Source organism: Candoia aspera, chromosome 5 (assembly GCF_035149785.1).
Source record: "Candoia aspera isolate rCanAsp1 chromosome 5, rCanAsp1.hap2, whole genome shotgun sequence".
Lineage (NCBI taxonomy): Eukaryota > Metazoa > Chordata > Lepidosauria > Squamata > Boidae > Candoia > Candoia aspera.
In genome coordinates this window covers 104,191,531-104,217,741 of record NC_086157.1, presented here as the reverse complement: position 1 = coordinate 104,217,741, position 26,211 = coordinate 104,191,531, and the positions used below count along the sequence as shown (strand labels likewise).

General features: G+C 42.2%; 1 protein-coding gene across 1 annotated transcript in view; it reads left to right on the top strand.

Moving 5' to 3' along the window:
• The first annotated feature begins 12,429 nt into the window (after nt 1-12,429).
• Nucleotides 12,430-26,211, top strand: part of AMOTL1 (angiomotin like 1) — a 52,013-nt gene continuing 38,231 nt past the window's right edge. The window contains exon 1 of the mRNA XM_063305873.1: nt 12,430-12,587. Within this exon, the coding sequence (XP_063161943.1) occupies nt 12,569-12,587 (19 nt within the window). The 5' untranslated portion in view covers nt 12,430-12,568. The remainder of the gene's footprint in view (nt 12,588-26,211) is intronic.

Below are 26,211 nucleotides of genomic sequence, written 5' to 3'. Positions count from 1 at the left end.
GTCTGCAATAGTTCTGTTACTCCTAACATATGAAGTGATCCATTCCAGTCCATTTCATTTCACTGATTCTCATTTTGCAGATCTTTGCGGCACTGATTTTTCATTTTGCAGTTGGATATCCTTTCAGTTTTAATTCACTCACAGCATAAGGCCCACTGCTACTCTTATTTGCCCTCTGTTCTTCCCCTGTAGCTCATTGGATACCTTCTGATGTGAGAGGCACATTTTTCAGTATCATGTGGACTTGATCCTGGTTGTGAATGTCCATCTGGTGTTCCTGGCAGAATACTGGAATGTCTTTCTCCAGTGGGTTGTATTTAGTTTGTCCCTTGTCCATGATCTGCCCATTATGGGTGACCTTTCTGAGTCCTGATAGTATAGTTCATGCCATCATTGCTGGTATGAGTCATACCATATAGTTCATAAGCCCCTTCACCACTACCTATGGAGAGTGAAATATTATGTATTACTGTAAAATCAGAACAACATATGTCAAGCATAGTATACATGCGAAGTTTAAAATTATGTGACAGCAGAAAGATAAAAGTTTAATCAGTAAAATCAGTTTAAAAAAAAACCCTTGATTGCAAAAACTAAAATACTGAGAGTTACTTTTTCTGCTAACCTCTCTTAACACTTCTGCTACTATCTCCTATATATACTCAGGCAGATCTGAAATATTTTTGTCTTCTGCAACTCTGTGGGTGCAACACAATTGCATCTTATCTACAAGACATCCTAATTTGCTACTTGCACCAGTGATGTAATGGGATCAGCCTCTGTAGAAACCATCCGGTTCTTCACATTCTGAAGTAGCTAGCAGTGTGGTTAATTTTATGTTGCTCTGTTTTCTTTTCAAGGCGTTGCTAGCTGTTCCTGCCATCTTGTAAAGTATTACATGTTCACCAACCAGGGCTTGGCCTTACAGAGAACGATGGACATGAATGGAAGCTGGAATTTAGATGATTTCAACTGGCTGACCCATGATGCCATTCTTCATGTTGTCAATGCACTAAAAGGTATGTACAGTTCAAGAATGTGCTGATTTTTTCCTGTCTCCCCACCCCTACCCTCAACTCCAATAAAGTAGAAAAGTGAAGAACCACTTTTCTTATCATCCCCACTTTGGTGCATTGCAACTACACTGTTCTCCGGACTGACTGTGTAATCAGTAAAATTCTCAGTAGTAATTAAACTCCATTTGCAAAGGATTTTTTGAGGTGAGAGTAATTTGGGTTGGAAAGCAAAGGATTTGCCTGCATTGCACAGATGAGGAAGAGAACCCCCAAAACTTGGCTTATTATGAAGAGATGTGAAATGTTATAAGTGGATTTACTGCATGATCTTGGTTTCCACTGTCATCTTGGTCCTCTCAGGAGAAACAGCTAATGGTTCTCCACTTCCAGGAAGAGAGAGGGGCAGAAGCTAGAAGGTGTTTTTTTTGGGCAGGACCTATTCTTTGGAACAGCCTACTAGTTGAAATCAGATTGGCCCCTTCCCTGATTTCATTCAGGAAATGTTGAAAATGGAGCTCTTTCATACAGCACTTATTGCTTGAATGAGATCACCAGTGCATGAATGTAGATTTTACATGACTGAGTATAATTAAAAGAAGTTATCCTTCTTTATGATTTTTTTTTCATTTTTTCATTTTATTTATTTTCTTTCTTGGAACTTTCCAATCCAGCAGGACTCTGAATGGCTTATACCCTCTTTTTGCAATCAGAGGTTAAAATAAACCCTACTAAGAGCAAATGGCTGTGGGTATTTGGACCACCTGAAACCTAGGGAGGATCCTATACTGGTGTGTCTACAGCAGCTGTGGCCAGGAAGGCCTCTGCACAGATTTATCTTGTGCATCAATTACACAAGGCCCCCCAAATAGTCACTCATGCTTTAGTTACCTCACATGTGGATTAATGCAATGTGTTTTATATGGGGCTGCCCTTGAAGACTGCTCAGAAGCTTCAGTTGTTCCAGAATTTGGCAACATGGGCAGTCATGGCAGGCCACGTTATGCCTATGTAAAACTTTTGCAGCAAATTCTAGATGTTGTCTGTATCTAATGAATTGCGGAGAGTCTTAATTGGATTGTGATGTGATAGAAATGGAACAAACAAATAATAAAGTTGTTACTGATTTTAGTAATCTGGTCTGCAGCAGAAAGCACTACAGCTTCCGTATACTGTTGTTAAACCTCAAGACCAATGAAGTAAGAACAATACAGATTGCAGGAGTGTTTCTTTAATGGTGGGATAAATGCAGAATCTTGAAAATTTCTAAGAGTAAATTCCCTGCCTCAATTATAGTGAATTAATCCATTGCCACATATGCCTGTGAAAGTTGGACATTAAACAAGGAAGATAGAAGAAGAATTGATGCATTTGAATTGTGGTGTTGGCAAAGATTATTGAAAATACTATGGACTGCCAGAAGAACAAACAAATCAGTTTTAGAAGAAATACAACCAGAATGCTCCCTAGAGGCAAAGATGACTAGGCTTAGACTCTCATACTTTGGGCACATCATCAGGAAAGACTGATCATGTTTGGTAAAGTTGAGGGCCAGCAGAAAAGAGGAAGACCTTCAATGCGATGGATTGATACAATTACCGCAAAAATGGATGCAAACACTGGAACAGTCAGGCATATGGCGCAAGACTGAACAGCATTTCGTTCTGTTATACATAGGGTCGCCATGAGTTGTAAATGACTCAACAGCAACTAACAACGACAACAACAATGAAGGCAGAGTCTCTTTGAAATCCTTTCTTCTCATGTCTCTCACATCTGAATGGCATTGCCTCTTCTTAGATAAACCAAACAGTCCTGCTTTCTGACAATCTTTCACAACTATGGGGGATTACAGAGGATCAAATGATAATTTACCAGGGAGCACATGAAGTAAAACAGTAAGGTGATTATCTGGGTTAGCATGTCAGCTGTGGGGATGATAGCATACAAAGCCTGTGTTTGTCCATGCTTCCTTTTAAACCATGGATTTTGAGGAAGCCATAATTGAGCACTTTGGTTGATCTTTCTCTATTAGTCCTCCGAGGTAGGCCAGGTCAGGAAACAGACTCCTCAAGAAGTACTGGAACTCTTCTTTATTGATAGAGGCCGTAGTAACAGAATCTTGAAGATCTGTGTTTTCCCTTCCCTCCCGCTTATACCCCAGAGAGCTAAGACAGAACTAGATTGAGTTTCTTTCTAATGTTTTCTTTGTTCCCTGGGCCTAAAACATGTTTGTGTAACCGTCCCAGCAATAGTTTCTCCAAGGTCATTTCTGTGGCTCTCGCATTCCAGCCTTTGCTTTCATTCCCCCATTGTGGACCAGCTTTGCAACAGAGGTCCTATGTAATCCTAAAATGTTAACCAGCATTAAGCCAAAATGGCCAAAATGTCTGCAAGTAAAGATTTCTGCTCTGCAGGTGGGGTGCAACGGGAGGAAAGGAAGGGATATGGTTAGAGTTGGCTTGGTCTTTGAGAGGAAAGAATGAGATTAACATTATTTTAGAAGACATACTAATGCTAGAAACTTCAGAGCCCAAGTGGTGTAAAAATTAGGGTTCAAGACCACACTAGACTATAAAACTCACTGGGTGACTCTATTTTTTAGCCCCACTCCTTACCATAGTCTTCTTAAAAGGATAAAATGAAGGGGACCTATTCTCTCCCCCCATAACGTGCAATGCCTTAAGCTCCCAGAGAAAAGATGACACATGCAAGTTATAATAGATAATAAAATTAAATTAAACAAAACAAAACAAAACCTCTTGAGGTGCAGGGAGAAAAGTAAATGTGATTTCCTACCCAGCAGTCTGTATCCTAATGGAAATTTGTAAGTGTAAGTGTAGCTTGGAAACTGCTCGAGGCCACAGATTTCACATTCCCATCTCATCAGATTCAAAAGTACTTTGCTTCACCCACTTCAGCGGCAATGCTCTCCAACCTGGTTTCTCTCCAGATGTGTTGGACTTCAACTCCCATGATTCCCAGCCAGCTTGCCTGCAAGAATAAAAATTATGGGAATTGGACCAATACATTTGGGAGAGCATCAGCTTCACCTGGGCTGCTGTGGGGGAAGATACACAGACAGCACGTGTGACCATTTGCTATCCGTTGTCTTAAATGTGTATGTGTATTTGGTTCAGTTTAAATCAGATTATTTAGGGCAGGTAGATAGACAAAAACACTTCTAAATGTAAGCTAAAAAAAAGGAGATGCTAATGCCGCTTACGTTCATGGAATATGCCTTCTTCGGTTGCCTAGCAACTGATGCGAGGCCAGTTGGATTGCAAGAAGGGAGAACTGTGTTGATAGGCAAGAGTAGCTGTGTCAGTTCAGGTGGGTTCGGGACAGAAATGTTCCAACCAGCTGTTGTCTCCACAGCCATGAATGGTTCTTTGGAGGTCAACTTTGGGCTTGGGTGAAGAAAAAAGATGGGAGCTGGGAAATGCTGCCAAAATAAGGAGGTGAGAATGCATGAATCCTGCTCTTTGGGTGAACCTCACAGATCTGTCCAGTGCAAAGTTTGTTGGGTGATGATGCTCAGTGTGCTGTTTTTTTTCTGCACTGGAGCAATGTTTATTCCTAGCTGAAGTTTGTTTCAATCTAATGTAATGATTACAGTAATAATTAATGAGGCGATACGGAATTTCAGGACAGCATGATGACGGTGCCAACTAAGCAGCAGAAGAGGAAATCCTACACAGCTGCCATTCAGAATTAACTGCAACACTATTGTTCTGCTTTTATCTCCCCAGACCCTGAGGCTCCCCAAAGTATTCCAGCAGTATTTGGGGTCCACCAGTTGGGTAAGTAAATGCAGTGTGTGTTGTCCTTTTGATCTTTGGAATTCTCTACATCTGTGGTTGCATTTAGACTATGAATGGCTTAATTACTGAAGACAGATGACACCTCTAGGTATGTTCTGATGTTTACATGCTTTGGTTTCTTTTTTTAAAATAGATTACTTCTGTTATAAAGGGAGCTCAGAAACATCAGTTCTCTGTTCATATTTTTTTTCAGTGGTCATTATCCTGAAACCTTGACTCAAGAATCCATTTTGTTCTAGGGGAAAAAAAACCAGCAAAGACAGAGGCTCAGAGAACAGCTAGACATAAAAATAATATGTTATGGGAGTGCAGAGAAGGTAGAAATATCTGTGCATTTTCTCTTTTGATTTAGATCTAAGGAAATTGCTCCAATGCCTATTTGATACTCAAGTCACCACCTCTCTGGTTGACCTTGATCCAATTTATCCATAAAGTGGCTAATTTAAAGCCTTGGAGTCCAATCTGAAAGCACTCTGTCCTCCAGGATAGAACAATTGGTCAAAATACTATTCAGGCATGTCTTGTAATATATTTTCTTTTATACAACTCGCTGTCAGTAGTGTGGTTTTGGTCAATTTAATCTCTATAAACTAAGTAATGAAACAACTTCACAAAGTTCCTTTCCTTCATGTAGATTAAACTATAAATTCATTTGTTCTGTCCTGAGACTCTCTGAAACCCACAAAATGTCATGGCGTGTGGCTTCCTTGACTAGATTTCCAGCTGGTTTGTAGTTTTTAAGCTTAAGATTTGACCCAGTTTATTAGCTTTCTTTCTTTATTAGGTTTTTTCTTCCTTTATTAGGTTTCCTTCCTTTCCTTCCTTTGAGGACCACAGCCCTCCGTTTCTTTCTTGGTACCATTTGGCTAAAGCAGGAATGAGGAACTTGAATCCACCCAGATGTTGTTGAAACAACTCCCAATATCTTTCACCCTTGCTCTGTGTTTTGGAGCTGCTGGAAACCTAATAGCTGAGAAGGTTCCAGATTCCTCATTCTTAGCCTAGAAAGGTCCATTGGTGTGCTGAAAGAGGAAGCTCTGTTCCCTGGGAGAGCCCGTGATTCAGTCAAATCTGGGTTCCACATACAATGCAGGAGAATTGTTCTGCACCCTCCTTCTGACTCTGGTGCCTCATATGTGTGTATCAAATACAAGCAAAAAAGGATTTATATAGGAGAAAGACCTTTTTTTGGATAGCTGCTATGGCATGCAAGAAGTCCTGCACTTTGGCTTCTCAACTATCTTCTACACAACCATGAATGGTACAGGAGTCCTTTCTTTTGCGGCATTTGGTAACCTTCAAAAGATCAGATAGTGTGTATATAGTTGCAGCAATGGTTTAAGGTTGCATGTTAGGATTTTAGCTTTATCCTAAAAATGCTGCTCCATGTCTAACTTTCACAGACCTATGGAAGTTTGGATTGTGTGGGGTTACAATAATCATGTAATATTACTTCCTCGGCCAGAGTCTTTGGGCAGATGAGGAGTCTGAGTCCATGTGTTATTAGGATGATGTAGGAGAAGAACTCTCTGATCATTTTGCAGAGTTCTCATCCAAGTGAGAGGTGCTGACCCAGTGCCTGGAGACTGTGAGGAACCGGCCCCAACTCAGCCCTTGCAAGATGGAGTGGTATGGGGCTTGGGGCTGTGTTTGAGTTTTATGTACGTTATTCAGCCCTGTGAGTTTCTGGTAGTCAAGAAGGTTTGGGGCAAGCTGCTACCACAGACTCTCAAGGTAGCCTGAATCATCCAGTCACTTCTAAAATAGCTGCATTGTCGTGGCCTGAGAGTCCTAACAATAGGTACACTTTATTCAGGTTTTCAGGTGTGTCTACCTAACTGCCCCCTTTACATTTAATGCATGTGAGCAGGTTGATAGTTGTCTATGCCCACATTAGCTTTGACTCCATCCAGAATTTCTGTTGCCCTATTTGTGTAACCAATCAGAGCTCATGGTGTATTTCTTCTGTTTTCCCTCTTTTAAGCTATTTGGGAACCTCACCACTGCCACTGGGAATCAGTAGGGCTGTGCAGCACTTTGGATTGGAAAGCAAAAAGATACTTTGTAACCTGTGGGGATGCTGAAGTATCACCGGTCTGCAACTCCTCAAAGCAGCTGCACCTTTTTCCAGGGTCATGCAGCTCCCCTCTTAGCTGCAACATGATCCCAGGAAAAGATGCATTTGGTTTACGGAGTTTGCAGGCCAGTGATACATGTGTATACGTGTGAAGAGGGAAGAGGGAATGGCCCTGAAGGACAGGAGGAAGAGCTACTACCAAGGCAATGGTCAGAAAGGAGGGTCTGAGCCAGAGTCAAGAAAGTAACTTGAGAAAGTATCTTAGAACTAGAAGTGTCTAGTTCAAACAGAGATCAAGGGAGGGAGGGGAAAGCACATGCAGATTTGCAAGATTCTGTTACAATAAAAATAGTACTGACCTACATGGCATTGGTTTCTTAGTCTGGTCTACCTTGTAGGGCTGACACAATGTGTGCTCCAAAAGCACCTTTTTGCCATTGACTCCAAAGCACCACACAACCCTAATCATCAAATGTTCCTGGCATAAATCAATCTCTTGCCTGGCCATTTCTGCAGCATCATCTTCCACTTCTTATTTGTCAAATACTAATTTTCCCATTGCTTTTTCCACCTCTGTCACAGGACTGTAAGAAACCATATGCTAACCTACAGTATCTGCCTGGGTGGGGCATATTTTCCGGGGCAGTCTTCTCTTTTTTAAAATACATGCTGTGCATTTTGCTTTAAAAAGGTTATATAATCTTATTATTCCCCACTGTAGAAGCAACTCTGCTCGTTTGCTGCATTCTTGGTGTTCTTTCAGCTTCCTTCTCTTCCTGCAGATATTTCATTATCAGAGTAGGTAATAACATCAGTGCACGGGAGAGAGGAGTTTGCTAGCCGTTTCAGCAAGCAATACATATATTCTCCACTATTTCACATTTGCTATAGCACAGTGCATAAATCTGCTGTATGTGCACCAACTCTCTAGAAAAATAACCCCCCTTTTTAGCATCAATCTATAGAGACATACAGAAGGGAATTCACATACGCATATGGACATAAGGCACCGATTAATGGATTATGAGTTTTATTGCCATTTTGTGATTACTTTCACTGTCACCCGTGCTGAAGTTTTCCTATGAAATAAGCTTAACTAAAGTTGTTATAGGCTAAAGGACCTTCTTAGATAGTTAATAGCTTATTTTTATTTTGTAACTTTTTATTACAATTACAATTATTTTATTACAATTATACAATTACAATTATTGTATGTTTTATACCTATAACATGATAATATAATGACACAACATTCTACTAGTGTAAATCAGAGTTGCCAGATTTAGAATTAAAGACATAACACTTGTTTCAGATACTGAGTATAGAGTTAAGCAAATATCCAGTGGCAGGACACACCTTGGTTTTTATAAAATGGTCAAAGCTTTTCAGTTGAACAGCCATAACTTCACTTCTTCAGAACAACAAAACTATGCAAAACTGCTGTCCTTCCCAAGCTGCCTTGCTTCTTGCAAGGAAGATATTCTCTTATTCATGTTTAGAATCACAGGGATATCCAGATTTAGGTACTCACTCAACTATAGAGTTAGAGAGAGAGAGAGAGAGAGAGTTCACTGTATAACTTTCAGCTAGTCAGTCTCTCTTTCTGTGAATTAAATCTACTCCATAGATTTAATTTTTATTCAGGGGAAAAATGAGAAGAGGTTCTCCATCCCCTCCCACCCCATCTACGCTATCTGGAGTTCTCTGAGTTGGAAATGCATCAGTCAACCAACCAAGTAAGCAAACAAGGAAGGTGACTGAGGAACTGCCTGTTGTCTTATTTCCCCCAATAGTATCAGATGCTTGAGCTGATTGCCTGCCTTGGTTAGGGATTCCTGTACAGTTGGGTCCTTTGACTGGGGAACTGTCATCACAACACACCAAGAGGCACCAAAGGCTGGAGGACGTTTTAAGCTCATTGCCAATTCTATAGGCAAAACAGTGCATTCCTTGAGATAATGGTGGACATTTTTGTCCCCCTGGAAATGCTTAAGCACCTGTTGGTAGAAGATTGTAACTTAGGGTAATAGAGTTGTTTTCCAGCATGACTGCCCTTTCCAGAGTTCTGCATGATGGGTTGGGGGAGGGAATTGGCCTCTTCACTAGAAGTTGCATAAACTCCAACACATTTTGTGTGATCTGGTAGCCACCAGGTCCTCCACTGCAGTCCTCATTCAGTGCAGACCAGTGTTTCTCAACCTTGGCAGCTTTAAGATGTGTGGACTTCAACTCCCAGAATTCCCCAGCCAGCCATGCTGGCTGGGGAATTCTGGGAGGTGAAGTCCACACATCTTCAAGTTACCAAGGTTGAGATACACTAGTATAGACAGTGGCAGTAATGATTATTCCAATTAGCAGTTTAGATCCTGTTTGGCAGTTTTTCTACATTGATAGAGAGCTAGAAGAGATCAACATGCTCACACACACACACATACACTTAAAAGGCTCTAAAGTGGCAGATATTCTGATGACCAGAGTAAACATTTGTAGGATTACCATCTCTGCCTTGCAACTGTTGCAACAAGGAATCCAATTCTGTTTGATCCTGATTGAAACCACAACCCAAGCGCTTTGTTCAGATTGCTGGTGGACATCCAGCTGTGAGAATTGGCTTCTTTTTCCCCCTTTCCCGTGCTGACCTCATCTGGGCTTGGAACGAATCCAAGGAGCCAGTGCTTCACACAGCATCCTCTCGTCAGAAACAAAACAGGTCGAATCATTAAAGGAAAGAAAGATGGAATGCTCTTCCTCCAAATAGAAAAAACAGATGTGCAGCTGATTTTTCGTTCTCATGTTTAGGGAGTGGGGTCACTTTTTCCAGCAGCGGGCCTGCACTTTGGAGAAGCCTGTTGGAGGAAACGTTATAAATACCGTATGTACATTCATTACCATGGCAAAGATCTCGTCATGGCTATTATTTTTAGGAGGAGAGTACAAGGTCTCTTTTCAGTGTCTACCAGATTCTGGTCGGTAGCAAGGTTTACTATGGCTTTAAGTGCTACTTGCAGATGGAACTGTATAACCACTAGTGGAAAGAGCAGGCACTGGGGACTCCTCCTGCTCATAGGGTTCCACCAGGCCTGTTACGCTAAGCATAAATGCACCACAGTGTGTTTCTTAAGCTGTGTGTGTGGGGCGGGGGGCAACAAGATTTGCATCTATCAGAACGTGCCATGGTCTTTGGGGATCCACATCACAGCATGAAAAGGATGGCAAGTGACTTCCCGCCCACCCTTCTTTCTTCACCCTGAATTGGACACCAAAATGCTCAACTTTTATTTAGGATAAAGAATGTAGCTAGCGTATGACAGAGCACACTGAGGATGCAGAAGGCAAGGCCGGCCCTAATCTTCGGTAAGCCTTAGGAAGGAGGGTTTGTTTGTTTGTTTACGTGGCTTTGATTCTGCTTCAATCCATTCAGACTCTGAGCAGTCATCAGTTAGCCATACACAGTACGTAATAAAATAATATACTATAAAACTTTCAGAGTAAATATTCTTAAATCTACTATATACATGTAGTCCTCACTTAGTGACTACAATAGGGACTGGAAAACTGGTGGTTAAGTGGTATGGTCATTAAGTGAGTTGGCACATGAGTAGACCCAATATTATGACCATTTTACAATGGTCATTAAGTGAATCACAGGTTGTTAATCAAATTCAACTTCACCAATGAACTTTTTATTTTAGATTTTTTTTTATCCCACCTTTATTAATTTTTATAAATAACTCAAGGCAGGGAACATACCAAATACTCCTTCCTCCTCCTATTTTCCCCACAACAACCCTGTGGGGTGAGTTGGGCTGAGAGGGAGTGACTAGCCCAAGGTCACCCAGCTGGCTTTCATGTCTAAGGTGGGACTAGAACTCAGAGTCTCCTGGTTTCTAGCCCAGCACCTTAACCACTTAACCAGAAACCAGCAAAAAAGGTTGTAAAAAGCGATCACGTGACTGCAGGATGCTACAATTGCTCATAAATGCAAGTCAGCTGCCAAGTGCTTGAATTGTGATTGTGTGACTTTGGGGATGGTGTGACATTTTGTGACAGTTGTAAGTGTGAGAACAGGTTGTAAAGCACTTTTTCCAAGGCTGTCATAACTTTGGACTGTCGTTAAATGAATGGTTGTTAAGTGAGGACTACCTGTAGGTCCAAACTTCAAGGCATTACATCTTCCTTACCACAATAATAAAATCTCCAAATGCCAGATCTTAACATTTTTAAAATAGTCTTTAAATTGTTAGAAATACTTCTGTTCTTTCTCCCTGCATCCATGTCCCATCTTTTCCAAGCATCACGTTACATTCCATAGCTACCCAGCATGCTTGCCTCTTACGGAGAATTATTTTCCTAGATTCCTAGTTTGTACTTCTGCAAACCAGTGAACTGATACTCCCTTTGGTTTGTTAAATTATCAAGATTATATCAGACATTCATCCTCCATTCAAGCTCAAATTCATGTTGTTTTCTTGCTAAAACTAGGGAAGAAGTTTGTCTTCTTTGGGGAAGTTCCTTCAATTTCTCAATCTAGTCTACAGCACTGTGGCTTTTGGTGGCCTCCCATCCATGTAACAACCTCATCCAATCCTGCTTATCTTTTTTGAGATCTGCCAAAATCAGCTGGGTACTGCCATCTGCTGCTCCATGGGATTGGGAAACTGACAGCATTCCCTTCTATCTCCCACACCCTACTTTTCCCTCCAGGTGTGGGTGGAGAAGCAGTGGGAGAGAAGAGAGGAAATGGGCCTTTTCTTTCCTCCCCGCAAACAGAAGATGAAATTGGGTATGGAAGGAGGGAGACACAGAGGAAGGTCGAGGGATCACCATGGGATTGGAGAGCTGACTGCAAGGAGGGTGTCCCCCACCCCACCTCTCTCCTCCCCAGGCTTTCAGTGCAGACAAGACCCCTACTCTGTTTTGTCACCAATGCAGAGTCGGGGTTGGAAATCCCACAACCCAGTTCCTGCCCAGGACAGCAGCATTGAATGCTGCAGGGTGGAAGAGCCCAAAGAGAATCCCTGGCATCCTGTTCAACCGGACAGCCACCCTCTGAACGCACACCCCCCCCCCATTTTTTTAAATTAAATTCTTGACAAAAGTAGCAACTGCAGAGTTTACAGCAGGCGTCAGAAGGTTGCCCCCAGGAGTTTTGGAATGCCAACAACCCCTTGCCATTGGCTGCTTATGCTGGCAGAGGCTGATGGGAGCTGAACTCTGGAACATCTGGAGGGCATCTGGTGGCCAGCCTCGAGTGGAGGTGTCACCAGCCTGGCAGGTTGGGGTAGCTCCGCAGGAGCCCCCAGGCCTCCCGCCCTTGACCCTCCAGCTTCGGCAGCCGCCCCGGCTCCGCCCCGCGCTTTCACCTCGCCCGCCCGGCGCGTCCGAGACGCGGCCAGGCGGTGGCGAGTCCGCCGTCCGGCCTGCGGCACGGAGCCTCGCGCGCTAGGACCTGGCCAGCGCCGGAGGCGCGGTGCTTCCGAGCGGCGCGCGTGGGAGGGCGTCGCGGCGGCTCGAATTACGTTGCCGAGCCCAGACCCTTCTCCGGCGCCACGGCTGAGGGAGCGGGCTCGTGCGGGACGGTCCTTCCTCCGCCCAGGGAGCCTTGGTCGCCGCGGCGAATACATGGGCCACCATTAGGACCCAGGGACGTTGCTATGATTTGGGCAGCCGTAGGTAAAAAGCTGGGGCATTCCGATCATTCCGGCGTGGGAAGCGGTGCGGGCTGGCTCCCCCTCCCCCTCCCGCTCTGGAGGATGCCAAACGCAGGCAACCACCGCAGCCTGTCAAAGCTGCACGCTTGCGCCCTCGCCGCTGCCTTCCCCGTGCCTGCCTGATCCTTCCCCCATGTTTTTGCGCGGGGTGGGGGCGGGTGGGGGTTGATGGTGCCGGGCAGAACCGGCTGGAGACGGGTGGAAGGGGTGCTGAATTGGGCTGGGCTCCCGGTTCGCTCCCCGGGAAACTTGGAGGCGGGTGCGCGAGCCACCCGAGCGCGTGCGGCGGTTCGGACGGTTGGGAAGAAGCCCGCGGCTGCGGTGGCAGCGATGAAGGGGGAAAGGGCCGAGCCAGGTTTAGGAATCCCCACCCCGCCTAGCCCGCCTGGCCAGAGCCCCCCCCCCCCCCACCTCGCTGCCGAAGCGGTTCGTTTATCCTGGGATCTATTTTGGCAGATGGTGGAAGACATTTCTCCCCCTCCCCGCGGCTGCTGGGAAGAGCGGGTGGGTCCCTGCGCTCCCTTGCTTTCTAGAAAACTTCCATTTGGGCTTATGGATCCTTCCACTGACCACGAAAAGGGTAAAAAAAAAAAACTGGGCAAAGAAGTAGCTTCGGAAGAATATTTCTAAATAAAATAATTGTATGGTACAGTACTAAGAAGTCTCGCCCCAAGGAGCGTTGCAGTGGTCACAGATAGAGAAGCGTGCAGGATAAAACAGTTGGAGTCAGTTAGCACTGCAATCCGAATAAAAGCAAAACCTGACCCCTAACTTTGCAGGGCATTTGCAACATGCTGGTGGAAAAGGCATGGCACAGAAGAAGAGAAAGGTTGGTCGTGGTAAATCATGGTCCAAAATGGACCAGGGGGTTTGCTTCAGAGGTGATTTTAGCTCCCTTGGTCCATGTATGTTTGTGTCTATGTGTGTACAAGAGTTTGGAAAATAATGCCTAATTTACAGGATTAATTCAGGGATAGCTTGATCTCCAGTGACCAAATTTACAGGAAAAAAATCAGAAGGAATCTGGTAATGCCCTTTCAGACTACATATTTTATTAAAAGGCATGATGTTTTGTGAACTACAGTCATTCACTGACTTTGGGCTACCATAGACCACACTAACATGGCTTTCTCCTACAGTTTTAAAGCATCATCCTGTAGGTAAATCCTGCTATAGTAAATCTCCTGAGTTTGGAGGTACTTAACCCTTTCTGAGCATGCATACAATGGCAGCCCTCCTTTAGATCTTTCTGAACGCCCTTATCTAATGGTTTTCAAAACTGTATGAGGTCACCTCGAAGAAGTAAAAACTTGATTAGATTTGTGATATGCAGGTGGACATCCATAAGGGTTTCTGTCCCCAGTGTTATATCATGCTGGAAATTTTAGTTTCTTGTGCTGCACTTAAAGGCATCATCTGCCTGTTCAGATGATGATTTTTTCTAAAAGCTGCTGAACAGAGAAAAAATACCTGTGTAGGAAGTTTAATTTCTAAAATGTGCCACACATTTGCCAGGTGACCCCTCTTCTTCTGAAAATGATGAAGGCTAAGTATCCCTGCTTGGTAATGAACAGAATACAGTTGGTCCTGCATAGAGTTTCCTTGTACATTTTTATCCCACACAAAATTCTAAAGCTCATCTGTGGGACTCGGAACAAAGTCCTCGTTCTAATTATATAATTGCAACTTGAATCTAAGGTGGGCTTTTTTGTGAAGGCAGATGGGGAGAGCTTCAAAGAGGCAGATGCAAAGTGCTAGTGGCAAATAGTATTTTTATTTTTATTATTATATTTTATTAACTTGGGTAGGTGCCTTTCAGATATTCTGCTTCAGGCTTGCCAGTTTTTATATCCTACACAATTGAGTTTCAGAGCAAAATATTAAGCCTCAAGTTTCAGAGCAAAGTGTTTCACAGTAATTCCAGGGTGGTCTTTCAACTAAGGGTCTGCACATTTGGGGGGATTTTTTTTTTTTAAATCTCCAAGGATTTCAGGAAGTGAGGCCATGATATGGGGCCATGATATGGGGAAGCATAGCTTTTTTAGATACTCTTTGGGGGACTTTATTCAATTATTTCTGTAATGTAATCCTATCAAGATCAAGATGATGAATGAACAAGGAATTTGTTTTGTGCCAACTTAATTTTGATTGTTTTATATTATTTTCTCCTCTCTTTTGCTTATGTGGGCTTATGGGACAAAGTGATATACAAAACACAGTAGAATTTGGTAACCAAGGCTTCTAGTTCCTGAAAAGTTTTCTTCTCTTGAAAAACAGGGTTCTACCATTTCTTTAGAATGTATTTGGCCAGTATAGGTCAGCTTAATTTGTTGTCAAAAGATGATGGAAAAAACTTGCTGTTACCACTTTTTATTATACTCTGCTTCAGCCTCCCTGGATGTCCCTGCTGCCTGATATGAAAAGCTCCATAGGAGGAATTCCTTCCTGATATATTTCTTTGATTTAATTAAAAGAAGCCAGGGAAGTTGCAGACTGTTGCAGAGGTGATTATACAGTGAACGGACACTTGGACTTGTTAAAGATGTGCAGTGGTGATTCACAGGGGCATGTACATAGCATTTGTTTGCAACTCCTTAGCTGTGTCTCTTCCTGGGATCTGAGCTGTGCTTTTAGCAGTTCAATTAACTTACAGGTTTAGTGCTGTTTTTCAAACTAGGCAACTTTAAGATGCGTGGACTTCAACTCCCAGAATTGCTGGCTGGGGAATTCTGGGGGTTGAAGTCCATGCATCTCAAAGTTGCCAAGTTTTGAAAAACACTGGTTTAGTGTATGGACAACATAAGAGTTAGTCGTTACTGCATGCTTTGGAACCGACAGGAAATTAAACCATGACCCAAAGTGGTGGGTAGAACTTGCCCCTCCAGCAGAAGGAAGGGTGTGTGCTTGTATAATAAAAGAGAGCTGGAAATTTAAATAATTTCCTCTGATCTGACCTTGGTAGAAAGGGAGTTAAGATATTTTAATAAATAGATCATAATAAAACAATGTGGTAACAAAAGATAAGCATCTCTACCTAAATCTGACTGTATGCTATGAAGAAGCAACCTGTACATACAAAAAGTATTGTGTGGGCCAGCTCTTTTAAATTTATATGCAATACAAAACAATATATACAATACAAAGATGTCTCACTCATGCTCTCTATTATTTTCCCATTTTTTTTTCTTTCCCTTAACTTTGCCAGGCATAATCATATGTTCCCCCACAGTATGTGAGACTCCACGCCCCCCTTTCTTTAAAAATTAATTTCAAGCATCTTCTAGCACTCCCTTCATTTACAAGAAAGTCGCTGGGCCTCTCATAGGCATTCCTGGAAAATAAAAAGAGTAGGTAGCTGCAGGCTTACGCTTTGTGTGCAAGCATGCCTCCCCCTCCAAAAAAAGAGGCAAAAGCAAGCTGGATGTGTTGAGGTGGTTTGGAGCATATACAGAGACTGAATGAAGGTCAACCCACAGAACTAGTAAATGAAGGAAGAGAGAATGGGTTGGAAGAAGGGGGAAGGCTGAGACAGTCCTGGTTAGATGGAGTTGATGAGATCTTCAAGACAGAGGTGAGAAGTTTAAAGAACAAAAGGCAATGGATGAAGCAGGGTATGGACATAGTGGAAGCATGGATGCTTTGTGAGGAGAGGATCTGGAGAGAAATAATGAATGGGGCTGATTTAGCTATATTCCTTTTCTTTATTTCCTGCCTTTAACTTCATTTGCTAACTACTACTTGCTCTTTTTCTGTGCTTTGTATAATGTTGCTTAGGGAATTGCATTGTGGGTATTTATGAATGCATTTAAGCTAGGCGGTGGCAGGCAGTCTTCTAGGAGACTGGAGTGCTGTTGGGGAACTAAATGCATTTTTACTTTCTGTTAAATGAATGGTTTATGATTAGCCCTGCTCACAGTAGTAGGATTTTGTAAATTGGCACCCTTCTACATGGAGAAAAAGACCACCTGTCCCTCTGAAGATTAAGTATTATCAACAATCACATTCAGATGATGGAAACAATCTTTCTGGGTACGGATAAATAAAGACATTAAAGTACAGGTAGTCCTTGCTTAATGACCACAATTGGGATCAGAATTTCAGTTGCTAAGCGGCCATTAAGTGAATCTGACCCGATTTTACGACCTTTTTTGCAGTGATCATTAAGCGAACCATGTGGTTGTTAAGTGGATCACGCAGTTCCCCATTGTTTTTGCTTGCCAGAAGCTGGTTGGGAAGGTCGAAAATGGCAATCACATGACCGCAGGATGTGCAATGGTCATAAATGCGAACTGGTTGCCAAGCGCCCAAATTGTGATCATGTGACTTGGGGGGGGGATGCTGCAATGGCTGTAAGTGTGAAGGCTGATCATAAGTTGTTTTTTTCAGCATTGTTGTAAGTCTGAACCATCACAAAATGAATAGTTGTTAAGCAAGGACTATCTGTAATACCTTTTTGTTGTTTTCTAGATTAAGCCAAAAGATTGAAAGAGTTGCATTCCTCAAGTTTACCATAACATAAAAATAGCCTTGCTGGATTTGATCAACAGCCATAATGGACTTTGTGACTCACTGAAGAACCTATAGGCAGGACCTGATGGTCATTTCATTCTTCCACTGTTATGTCCCAGCATTTGGAAACACATTGGTTTTGGATTCTGCCCATATTCTTGCAGCCATTGTAGCCTTAAGCTCCATGTATTTGTGGTATTCTGTTTAAAAACCATCCCAATTGATGGCTACCACCATCTTGGTTTTCTTCAAAAGAGTCAGAGATAGTGGCAGTATTGCAAACACGACATATTCTGGGGAATTGGCTTGGCATGCATGCTTCCAAAAGCCTATTCTATCTGGCACGTGAGTGGTAAAAGAAAATGCTACAAAATACTTCTTTTATCCTTATTTCCCAGAATGGAATTAAGCTGCTCATGCTTGTAAGATGTGGTAAGGTGTCCTTTTCTAAAAAAAAATTGGATTTTATTCTAAGCCACCCCCCACCTTCTCTGTCAGTGTGTGGTTAGAATAGTATTAGACTGGTGGCCTACAGATGAGGCCAAAAGTATTGGTACCTGTCTGCTTTTCCCCAAAGAATCCCAATTTGCCGTGAAGTAAATTGGAACTGACACAAATAAATGGCATCTACCCTTTATTTCATAGTCCATGGAGTAGACATTTTGCTTTTGATGTATGACTTAACATATTCTTTAAACAATAAAACAAATGAAAATGGCATGGGCATAATTATTGATACCCCTAGCTTAATATTTCATAGCACTCCCTTTTGAGGCAATAACTGCAATCACGAACCTTCTGTAGCTCTGAATAAGACGTCTATGCTGCTCAACTGGCCATCCGTCCCTCTCTTGAGCAAACTGCTCCAGTTGTCTTAGGCTTGATCGGTTCCTTCTCCCAACTGTGAATGTCAGCTTTTTCCATAGATGTTCTGTTGGATTCAGGTCAGGACTCAGCAGGCCACTTCAGAACAGTCCAGGTCTGCTTTTCAACCATGCTTGGATTCTCTTAGATGTGCTATATGTTTTAGGTCATTCTCCTGTTGGAAGACCCATGACCTGTAACTTAGGTGGAGCTTCCTAACACTGGGCATTATGTTTCGTTCCAGAATGCCTTGAAAATCTGCTGGTTTTATTGTTCCTGCACGGATTCAAGGCAGCAAAGCAACCCCATAATATTATGGAGCCTCCTCCATGTTTCGCAGCAGGGATGGTGTTTGTTTCTTTAAATAATCATTTTTTTCTTCTGTGAACATAGAGCTGCTATAACTTACCAAAGAGCTCTAATTTTGTTTCATCTGTCCAAAGGACATTCTCCCAGAACGACTGCGGGCTTGTCAACGTACACTTCGGCAAATGCCAGTCTGTCTTTTTTCTGTCTGTCTTTCAGAAGTAGGGTCTTCCTGGGTCTTCTGCCATGGAGGCCATTTTCAGTGACAGATGGTGCAACCTGATATTGTTGAACTTTGATCCTAGAGGTCACCCAGGATCTGATTTGAAGTTTTCCTTGGTTCTTTCTCCACCATTTGAACTCTCCTTCTGTTCAGTCTGGGGTCAGTTTTCCTCCTGCGGCACATCCAGGGAGTTGGCTATGGTCCCATGGATCTTAGACTTCTTGATAATACTGTATTAGCAACTGTGGTCACAGGAACATGGAGCTCTTTGGAAATGGTGTTGTAGCCTTCACCTTCACCTTGCTTTGCTATTACCTTCTTCCTTTCCTCCTCTGACAACTCTCTGCTTTTCTTTCTCTTGTCTGAGTTCACTTTGGACTCCTTGCTGCTCTCTGAGCTTGGTTGTTTTTTTGCAGACATTTCATTGCCCGACTGGGCAACATCTTCAGTGCTAGAAGGGAGTGGGGTTTGCTCTCTGTTCATATATAGTAGCTTGCCCTGCCCTGACATGTTGGTGGAGGTGTTGTTCTCTCCTTGGTTCTCTCCTTGATTAGGCTGTTGTTTACTGCTTGATTGTTTGACTGAGTTGGTAATTCCTTGATTGGGGTATTGTTTACTACTACTGATGGTTCATCTGGTGTTAATCTTTGCTTATCTGGGTGTTGATTGCTGGTGAGGGGGTGTTCTGGTCTTTTTGTTTTCTTTTTTAGCTTTTTATTGTCTCTTTTGAGTGCTATGTAAATGTTTTTTACCTCTATGTGTCTGTTGACGGCTGCTTCGTCTAAGTGCCAGGCGTCCAGGAATTCTCTGGCGTTTTTGGATTTGGCTTGGTCTAGGATGCTCAGTTTCCCAGCTGAAACTATGGTTCAGTCTGTCCATTGTCCACTCACTGTGTTGTGAGATTAAGGAGTTTTCATCATGTCTTCTGACTGCCAGTTGGTGTTTGTGGATGTGCTCTGTGGTCTTCTGCCTGTCTGTCCTACACAGTGGCTGTTAACAGTCTTTGCACTGTATGTTGTAGATGACTCCTGTTTTTTCTTCTTGGGCTACTGGGTCGTTTGGTTCACTTTGCTGCACAAAATGCCTGAATGAATACTTTTTTTCCATTCAAATAGGCTGAGTGACTGATTATGAGATCGAAGACACCTGTGACACTAATTAGAGTAAATAGTCTGCTTAAGAAAAAGAAATCTAATAATGTCTTTTAATTATAAGGGGTACCAATGATGATGCCCATGCCATTTTCATTTGCTTTATTATTTACAAGAATATGTTAAGTCATACATCAAAGGCAAAGTGTCTGCTCCATGGACTATGAATGGACTATGAAGTGAAGAAGGGTAGATGCCATTAACTTGTGTCAGTTTCAACTTATTTCACAGCAAACTGTGATTCTTTGGGGGGAAAAAGGTGGGGGGTACCAATACTTTTGTCCGCATCTGTAAATTTGGTTTTAAGCAATCACAACTAGGTAATTCGCATTATTGGATGTAATTTATATGAAAGGTATAAAACCTGGACTTTGGCATGGAATTCAAGAGCTGATTGCAACTTAGGCTGTACTAAGAGATGCAGGCCATTGGCTTCTTCCACGGTTGGCTGAATCTGAGGCCCAGTTCAGGGATGGACAGATGAAGGATAAGAGATTTGTTTTCATAGTGATGGGCAAGCTGGAAGTCAAATATCAGAATAGGCAGACAACAAACAAGGATTCTCACTAAAGTACAAAAACTGAGCCCACTAGCTTGCCTTCATTATCTAAAGTTCTGGTCAGGAAGAGGTCTCTAGGCTTACTGTATTTTCAAACAGGTCAGAAGTCCAAAATAAACTCAGCTGCATATTTTACATTTATTTACACGTAGTTACATGTATTTATATAATTAAGCTAATACTGCACATACACTGGGAACATTGCTTGTGTCTGGTGAGCCTCAGCATTATTTAAGTCAGACACGGAGGATTTCGGAGAGGTATTTTGGGAGCTGGCATTTTACCAGACCTCTAAACACCTTTCCAACACCTTCTGTACAACTCCACTTATGGGGACTTTGTAAACCATCTGAAATGCCCAAACTGGAACATAGAGCCAGGAAAACCTCAGCCGGGCCATAATATAAACATAATCTAGCTAGCCCTCTTTTTCAGTTGTTTAAATATAGAAATTTATTAGCCCCCTTGTTCCCATTGGTGTGACGTCCTAGGAAGTCAATTTTTAATGCGATGCTCGACAACGTAAGATCTAGTCTTCTGATTTCCTAGCTTCCTATAGAGTCTAGAATGCTTAAAGTTGGAGCAGGCAAAGTTTTGGGATCTGTAGCACATTTGGGACTGTTAGTGCACGTTGTGGGCAACCTCACAGAATACCTAACCTCTTATTTTATAACCATGTATAGGAAAATCGCAAAAGCATTGTTGTAAATCCAGATGATTCCTGAGAAGCTCTCTTTATTATGCAAAAGGCCGATTTCACAGGGTGCTTTTTAAAATATAAAAATATATATTTTAAAAAATAATAAAGCAGGGCAGGGAATCTGGAGTGCCTGAAGAGAAGTTCCTGTGAGCATACTGACTCCTGTCAAACCATCTTGCTATTCCTCGTGGCTTGGGCCCTCCCCTCAGCACCATACAGGGTTCCCATCTGCTCCACAGCCTTTTTAATGGACGTAATGTGAATTGCCCTTTTATTTATTTCATTTTGGGACCATTCCCTCGTGTGACAAAAAATTGGAAGACCATTGGTTTTTACCTATGTTACAGAAGGTATTCATAAATGGCTGATACTTGACCTTCCATATGTGACCATGAAAGTTCCTTGATAAATTTTGGCAACAGATATCTGGATGCTTAGACAACCCTCCCATGAATGGTAGCTTAATGTCATTCTGAGCATATGTTTGTGGTTCTTCAAAAGAGAAGGAAAGTAGATATTTGGATATCCACAAATGCTACAAAGACCAGCTTTCCCATGTGAATGAAAGCAGGTACCAAAAGTTTTGAATGGTTCGTGTGTTCGTTGCTTGCCTGCGGGTTGTGTTTTTTTATGATAGTGTTGAGTATATAAAGTATGGTTTTAAAATGATAAAATGCCCCTATGTGTTTGTTACGTTTTGATGTGTAAATGGATTATTTCCTATGGCAAGGGCAAGAAATAGCTTCAATATTTTGTTTCCTTTCTTTGCACACATGTGGTGCTGCTGAGTTTATCTGGCATGTGCAAAAGTTATACCTAAAGATTGTGCAGGTACAGGCATGCCAAAAGCTTGCTGTGAAGTCACCTTGAGAGAAAAGCTAAGCAAAGCATTACTGATAGGGGAATTTTGATTTCTGTGCTAGCTGGAACATCAAGTAGCAGTTGATTTAAGGTCCTATGGAAAATATCCTTCCCTTTTCAGAGATGCATGGTTGAAAAGTCCTGGCTTGTTCACTGAGAGATTCACTAGCTGTTAAATCTCTGTGTGGCTTTTATGTCCATATTTAAATGCATCTTAATATTATGGCTGTGCCGAGCTTTAGATTCAATTCCTTTGGAGTGCATTGGGTGCAGAAAAAACACTTGGGTGCAAATGTTTAAAAAACTGTTTTTCCCCCATGATGGCTCAGCCACCCTGGAGGGAGCCATGCGATTCCATATGTTCCAAATCATCTCTTGGGAACTGAATCCGGAGCACTGCACACCCATCTGGAATAGCCACTGCAGGCAGCTGAATTGGGCAGGAATTTGAAGTTTGCAATATGGAAAGAGCATGGCTGGCTGGGGAATTCTGGGAGTTGACGTCCATACATCTTCGAGTTGCCAAGGTCGAGGAACACTGTCTTAAGCAGTAAGAAAGGAGCCGTCCCACGCCCAAGGTGAAATCCTGAGAAAAAGGATTGTGAGTCAACATAAGCTGGATTTACTTACAGAATCATAGAGTTGGGAGTGATGCTAGAGGTCATCTACTTCAAACCCCTGCTCAGTACAGGATGCATTAGAGCACCTCTGACAGAAGACCCTCCAGCCTCTCTTTGAAGATTTCCAGTGACCTTCTCCTGAAAACGTTACCTATTTCTCCACACGGTAATCTAGGCTACCAGTTCCATAATTCCCAGATGAGAAAACAATGGTATAGAAAAAAATCTTGCCCCATTACATCAAAGAAAGAAGGAAGAAAATGATGGATGGTTGTAGACCGAGTGAGTGGCAGAGTGGAAGAACAACTTTATAAACTGAGAAACCCATATGCATTCATTTCTGCTTTCGGTTTACTTCAACGTGGCCCAACGGGTAGGCCTGCTACATGGGGTCTCCAGAGTTCTCTTTTATTGCCACTGCTGAAACTTGGTACCATTCTGAAGCAGGAGAAAAACAATCACAGCCTTCCAAAACCCTTCCCCACAAACCAGGAAAAACCCCCGCCTCACATGTGTGGCTTAGGCGTACTCCCTTTGCATCATTGCCCTTATCCCTCAAATAGTCTGTGGCCTTCTGTTTAGAGCAGTGTTTCTCAACCTTGGCAACTTTAAGATGTCTGGACTTCAACTCTGGCTGGGGAATCCTGGAAGTTGAAGTTCAGACATCTTAAAGTTGCTAAAGTTGAGAAACACTGGTTTGGAGGTACCAAATCTGGGCTGCAACAATCCAGATAACTGCCAGAGGGCAGCAGAAAGATATGGAAAATTCTCTTTTCTGCCATCTAGTGGACATCTCGATTTTTCTGGTCTAGAGATCTACCTCTGCTGCTCAAAGGGTGAAATCCAGGATTCCAAAGTTGTGTATGCATATGCTCCAATATGTGCTGGTGAGATGGAATTGCTACATTAGCAGTAATCAAACATTGAGCTAAAATAGAATTAGTTGGCTTAATTGTTTGAAGAGCCTCAGCAAAATATAGCAGAATTTGATCCATCTGAGAGATATTTCAGTTGAGGCTAGGTACTCATAAAAAGGATGACCCACTCACTAGCGCTGGCCGTTATTTGATGTTAACATGTGTGCAAATGATTAAATCACCAAAATAGGATGAACAGTGGCATGTTTTGTCCCACAAATAACTTCCTTTAGTATCTAACAAGCACACTGCCCCAATTGACTTTTATTATTTTAGCTTGTGTGTCTGTGTGTTTTGTAAATTTGGTATGTTACAAACTGGTGATGTTAGACAGCATCTTGGGATGAACGGGTTAAAAGGGATATTAGAAAGCATCCTTGAAGAGTGAGGACCATCCATCCATCCATCCATCTGTTTTCTTGTTTGCTTGAAAAATATGTGCATTTGTTAATTCATTTGCACTGATACGGTGTGTATTCTACCAGAGTTTTGTGTATATGTGTGAGATGTGTGTTTGTGTGTAGAGGCTGTATAGTATATTCATTTTGCTTGTTTCTGTGTGTTTGTGTAGCGATGTGTGGGAATGAGCTGGGTTAAGGCTAAAGAAGAGAGTTTTGATTTACAGTATTGTTACGCAGGGAGGAAAATTCCCATTGGGATTAAAAAAAAGCAGCAGAGGCAACTGGGAATTTGCTAATTTGGTGCTTGCTCACTGGAGGGAGAGAATTTGGCACAGAACAAAAGAGTTGATGACATCCCTGGACAAATGTTTAGATACTGCTTCCTATCTAAAAAGTGGGGGAATGATTTGTATTAAAGATAACTTCCATCTTTGTATGCTTGCATGTAATCAGGACTGTCAGCTTTGGCCCACTGCTGAACTTTCAAAGCCATTGTTATCTCATTCACACAAACTAGAGAATGTGGTCTGTACAATTTTGCTCTAGAGATCCGTTTAATCTTCCAGTGACCAAACATAAACATTTACCACAATAGACAGTGAAATCAAAAGAGTGTATTTCACTCGAGGCTGCAATTTGAGGCTGATATAAAACATGCCATTTCACTTTGAGGGCTGAAGTACTGGGGACATAAGCCTGTTGCGATATTTTTCCTTGTATCTTCTTTCTTGTTGGTATGTTTTTGTAGAGAGCTTGTACAAAAAATACAATCTTAAATCATTTTTACGACTAAGGTTAAAATGGCATTCCTGCCCCAATGCTTTTTTAAAATGTTGTAAATTTGGTTCATATGGCACATTAAGGCAGAAAAAGGGGAGAATTAAAGTTTCTGAAGCACCATTGAGGTCTGATGCCTTCCAATAATGTTAGGTTCTATGCTGGTTGAAAGGATGGGAATTGTGATATATTGCAGGGGCATCCACAGGGAGAGTCAAAATCTGCAAAATGGCGGTCACAGGGTTACAGTCCAAGCCCTGCCGTCTTGTAAGTTTTGACATACACACGTACAGCTGTGGATGCTGCTGATTTAATGCATCTAAACGAAAGCTGTTTTGCATAAATATTTCATTTCCTTTTATTATTATGGTCACAGGCTATAGAAATCAAATAAATAAATAAATAAATAGTAGCTAGAGCATACATGTTCAATTATTAAAATGAAATAAATAAAATATTAAGAGTAAACTTTAAAGCAGAATTAAGAAGAAAGGAATAGGAATCCTGATGGCCAAGGAACTGTATTCAGGATTGAGCAGTTATTAACTTCCAGAGGTAATTATTTTGGAGAGACCTATAAAACGTCTGTTGTTACTTTATTGTACCGGAATGGGCAACCTGCAAATGGCAGGCCTTTTTTCGCAGCTGCTAGAGTTCCCCAAGCTCATTTAGTGGCAGACTGCTGCATTACAGTTGTGCAATACGTGTGTTTGTGTGTACATTTTCCAGGTTGGCATTAAAACCGTTACTCACTTTTACCTAACCCCAGTTTAGCTCCCTCCAGATGCCAAAAGAAGAGCCAAGCTTTTATTGTCGACATCACCAACCCCCCACCCCAGCAGTCTTTGGAGGCAGAGAAAAAAACAATGCAGCCCCCAGGTATAGAAGACAGGCCATGGAAGCTGCATTTCTTTTGACATTAGAAAACAGGAAGCATTTACAGATAACACAAGAACTTCAGTACTGGAACGCCTATGGAGTGACAGGCATGGTGCCATTAAATAGCTGCAGGATACTACGTTTCCCTTGTGATGAGGACACTGGTTTCTATACATGTCCTCTGTGTTCTTTCAAGGAACACTGTCCTGGTGTAAAGCTTATGTCCAAGCAAACAGGCTGTATAAGCAATCATATGTCCTGTGGCTTGCTTTGAATAGTAACTGGTTGAGCATTCTTACATTGCCTTCAGTTGCACGGTTGTGAGAGGACGTTAGAAGCTTTTACTTCCCCCTTTAAATAAAACTTAGTCTCCCCAAGCTTGGGTTTAAGTGAAAATGGTCTCTCTTTTTTTCCCCCACAACAATCAGGACCAAATTGTGAGTTTGTACCTTGGTCTGTGCTGAAAATGTTTGAAACAAGCCCTAGTTCCCAAAGCTGGAAATTAACGAAGAATTGTGGTCTGTTTAAAAGCATAAATGAATTTTTGCCATTTTTTCACCTGTTCACAAAAAGAGGAGAAGGAAGGAAGAAGGCTGAGGCTAATTCATGTACTGGTGCTGTGGATATTTTCTTTGAAATATTTGAAACTGACACAAGGGTTATGTAGAAGCAGGTGGCTTACAGGCAGTGAAGTGGTTTAGCTGAATATGGATTCAGATTTTATGGCTGGCCACCTTTTCTAGGGACTATTCTCTTGTTCAAGCGCGTGCCAAATCTTGTCCACCCAAAAATGTACATGATTGCTTTTTCAATAATCTA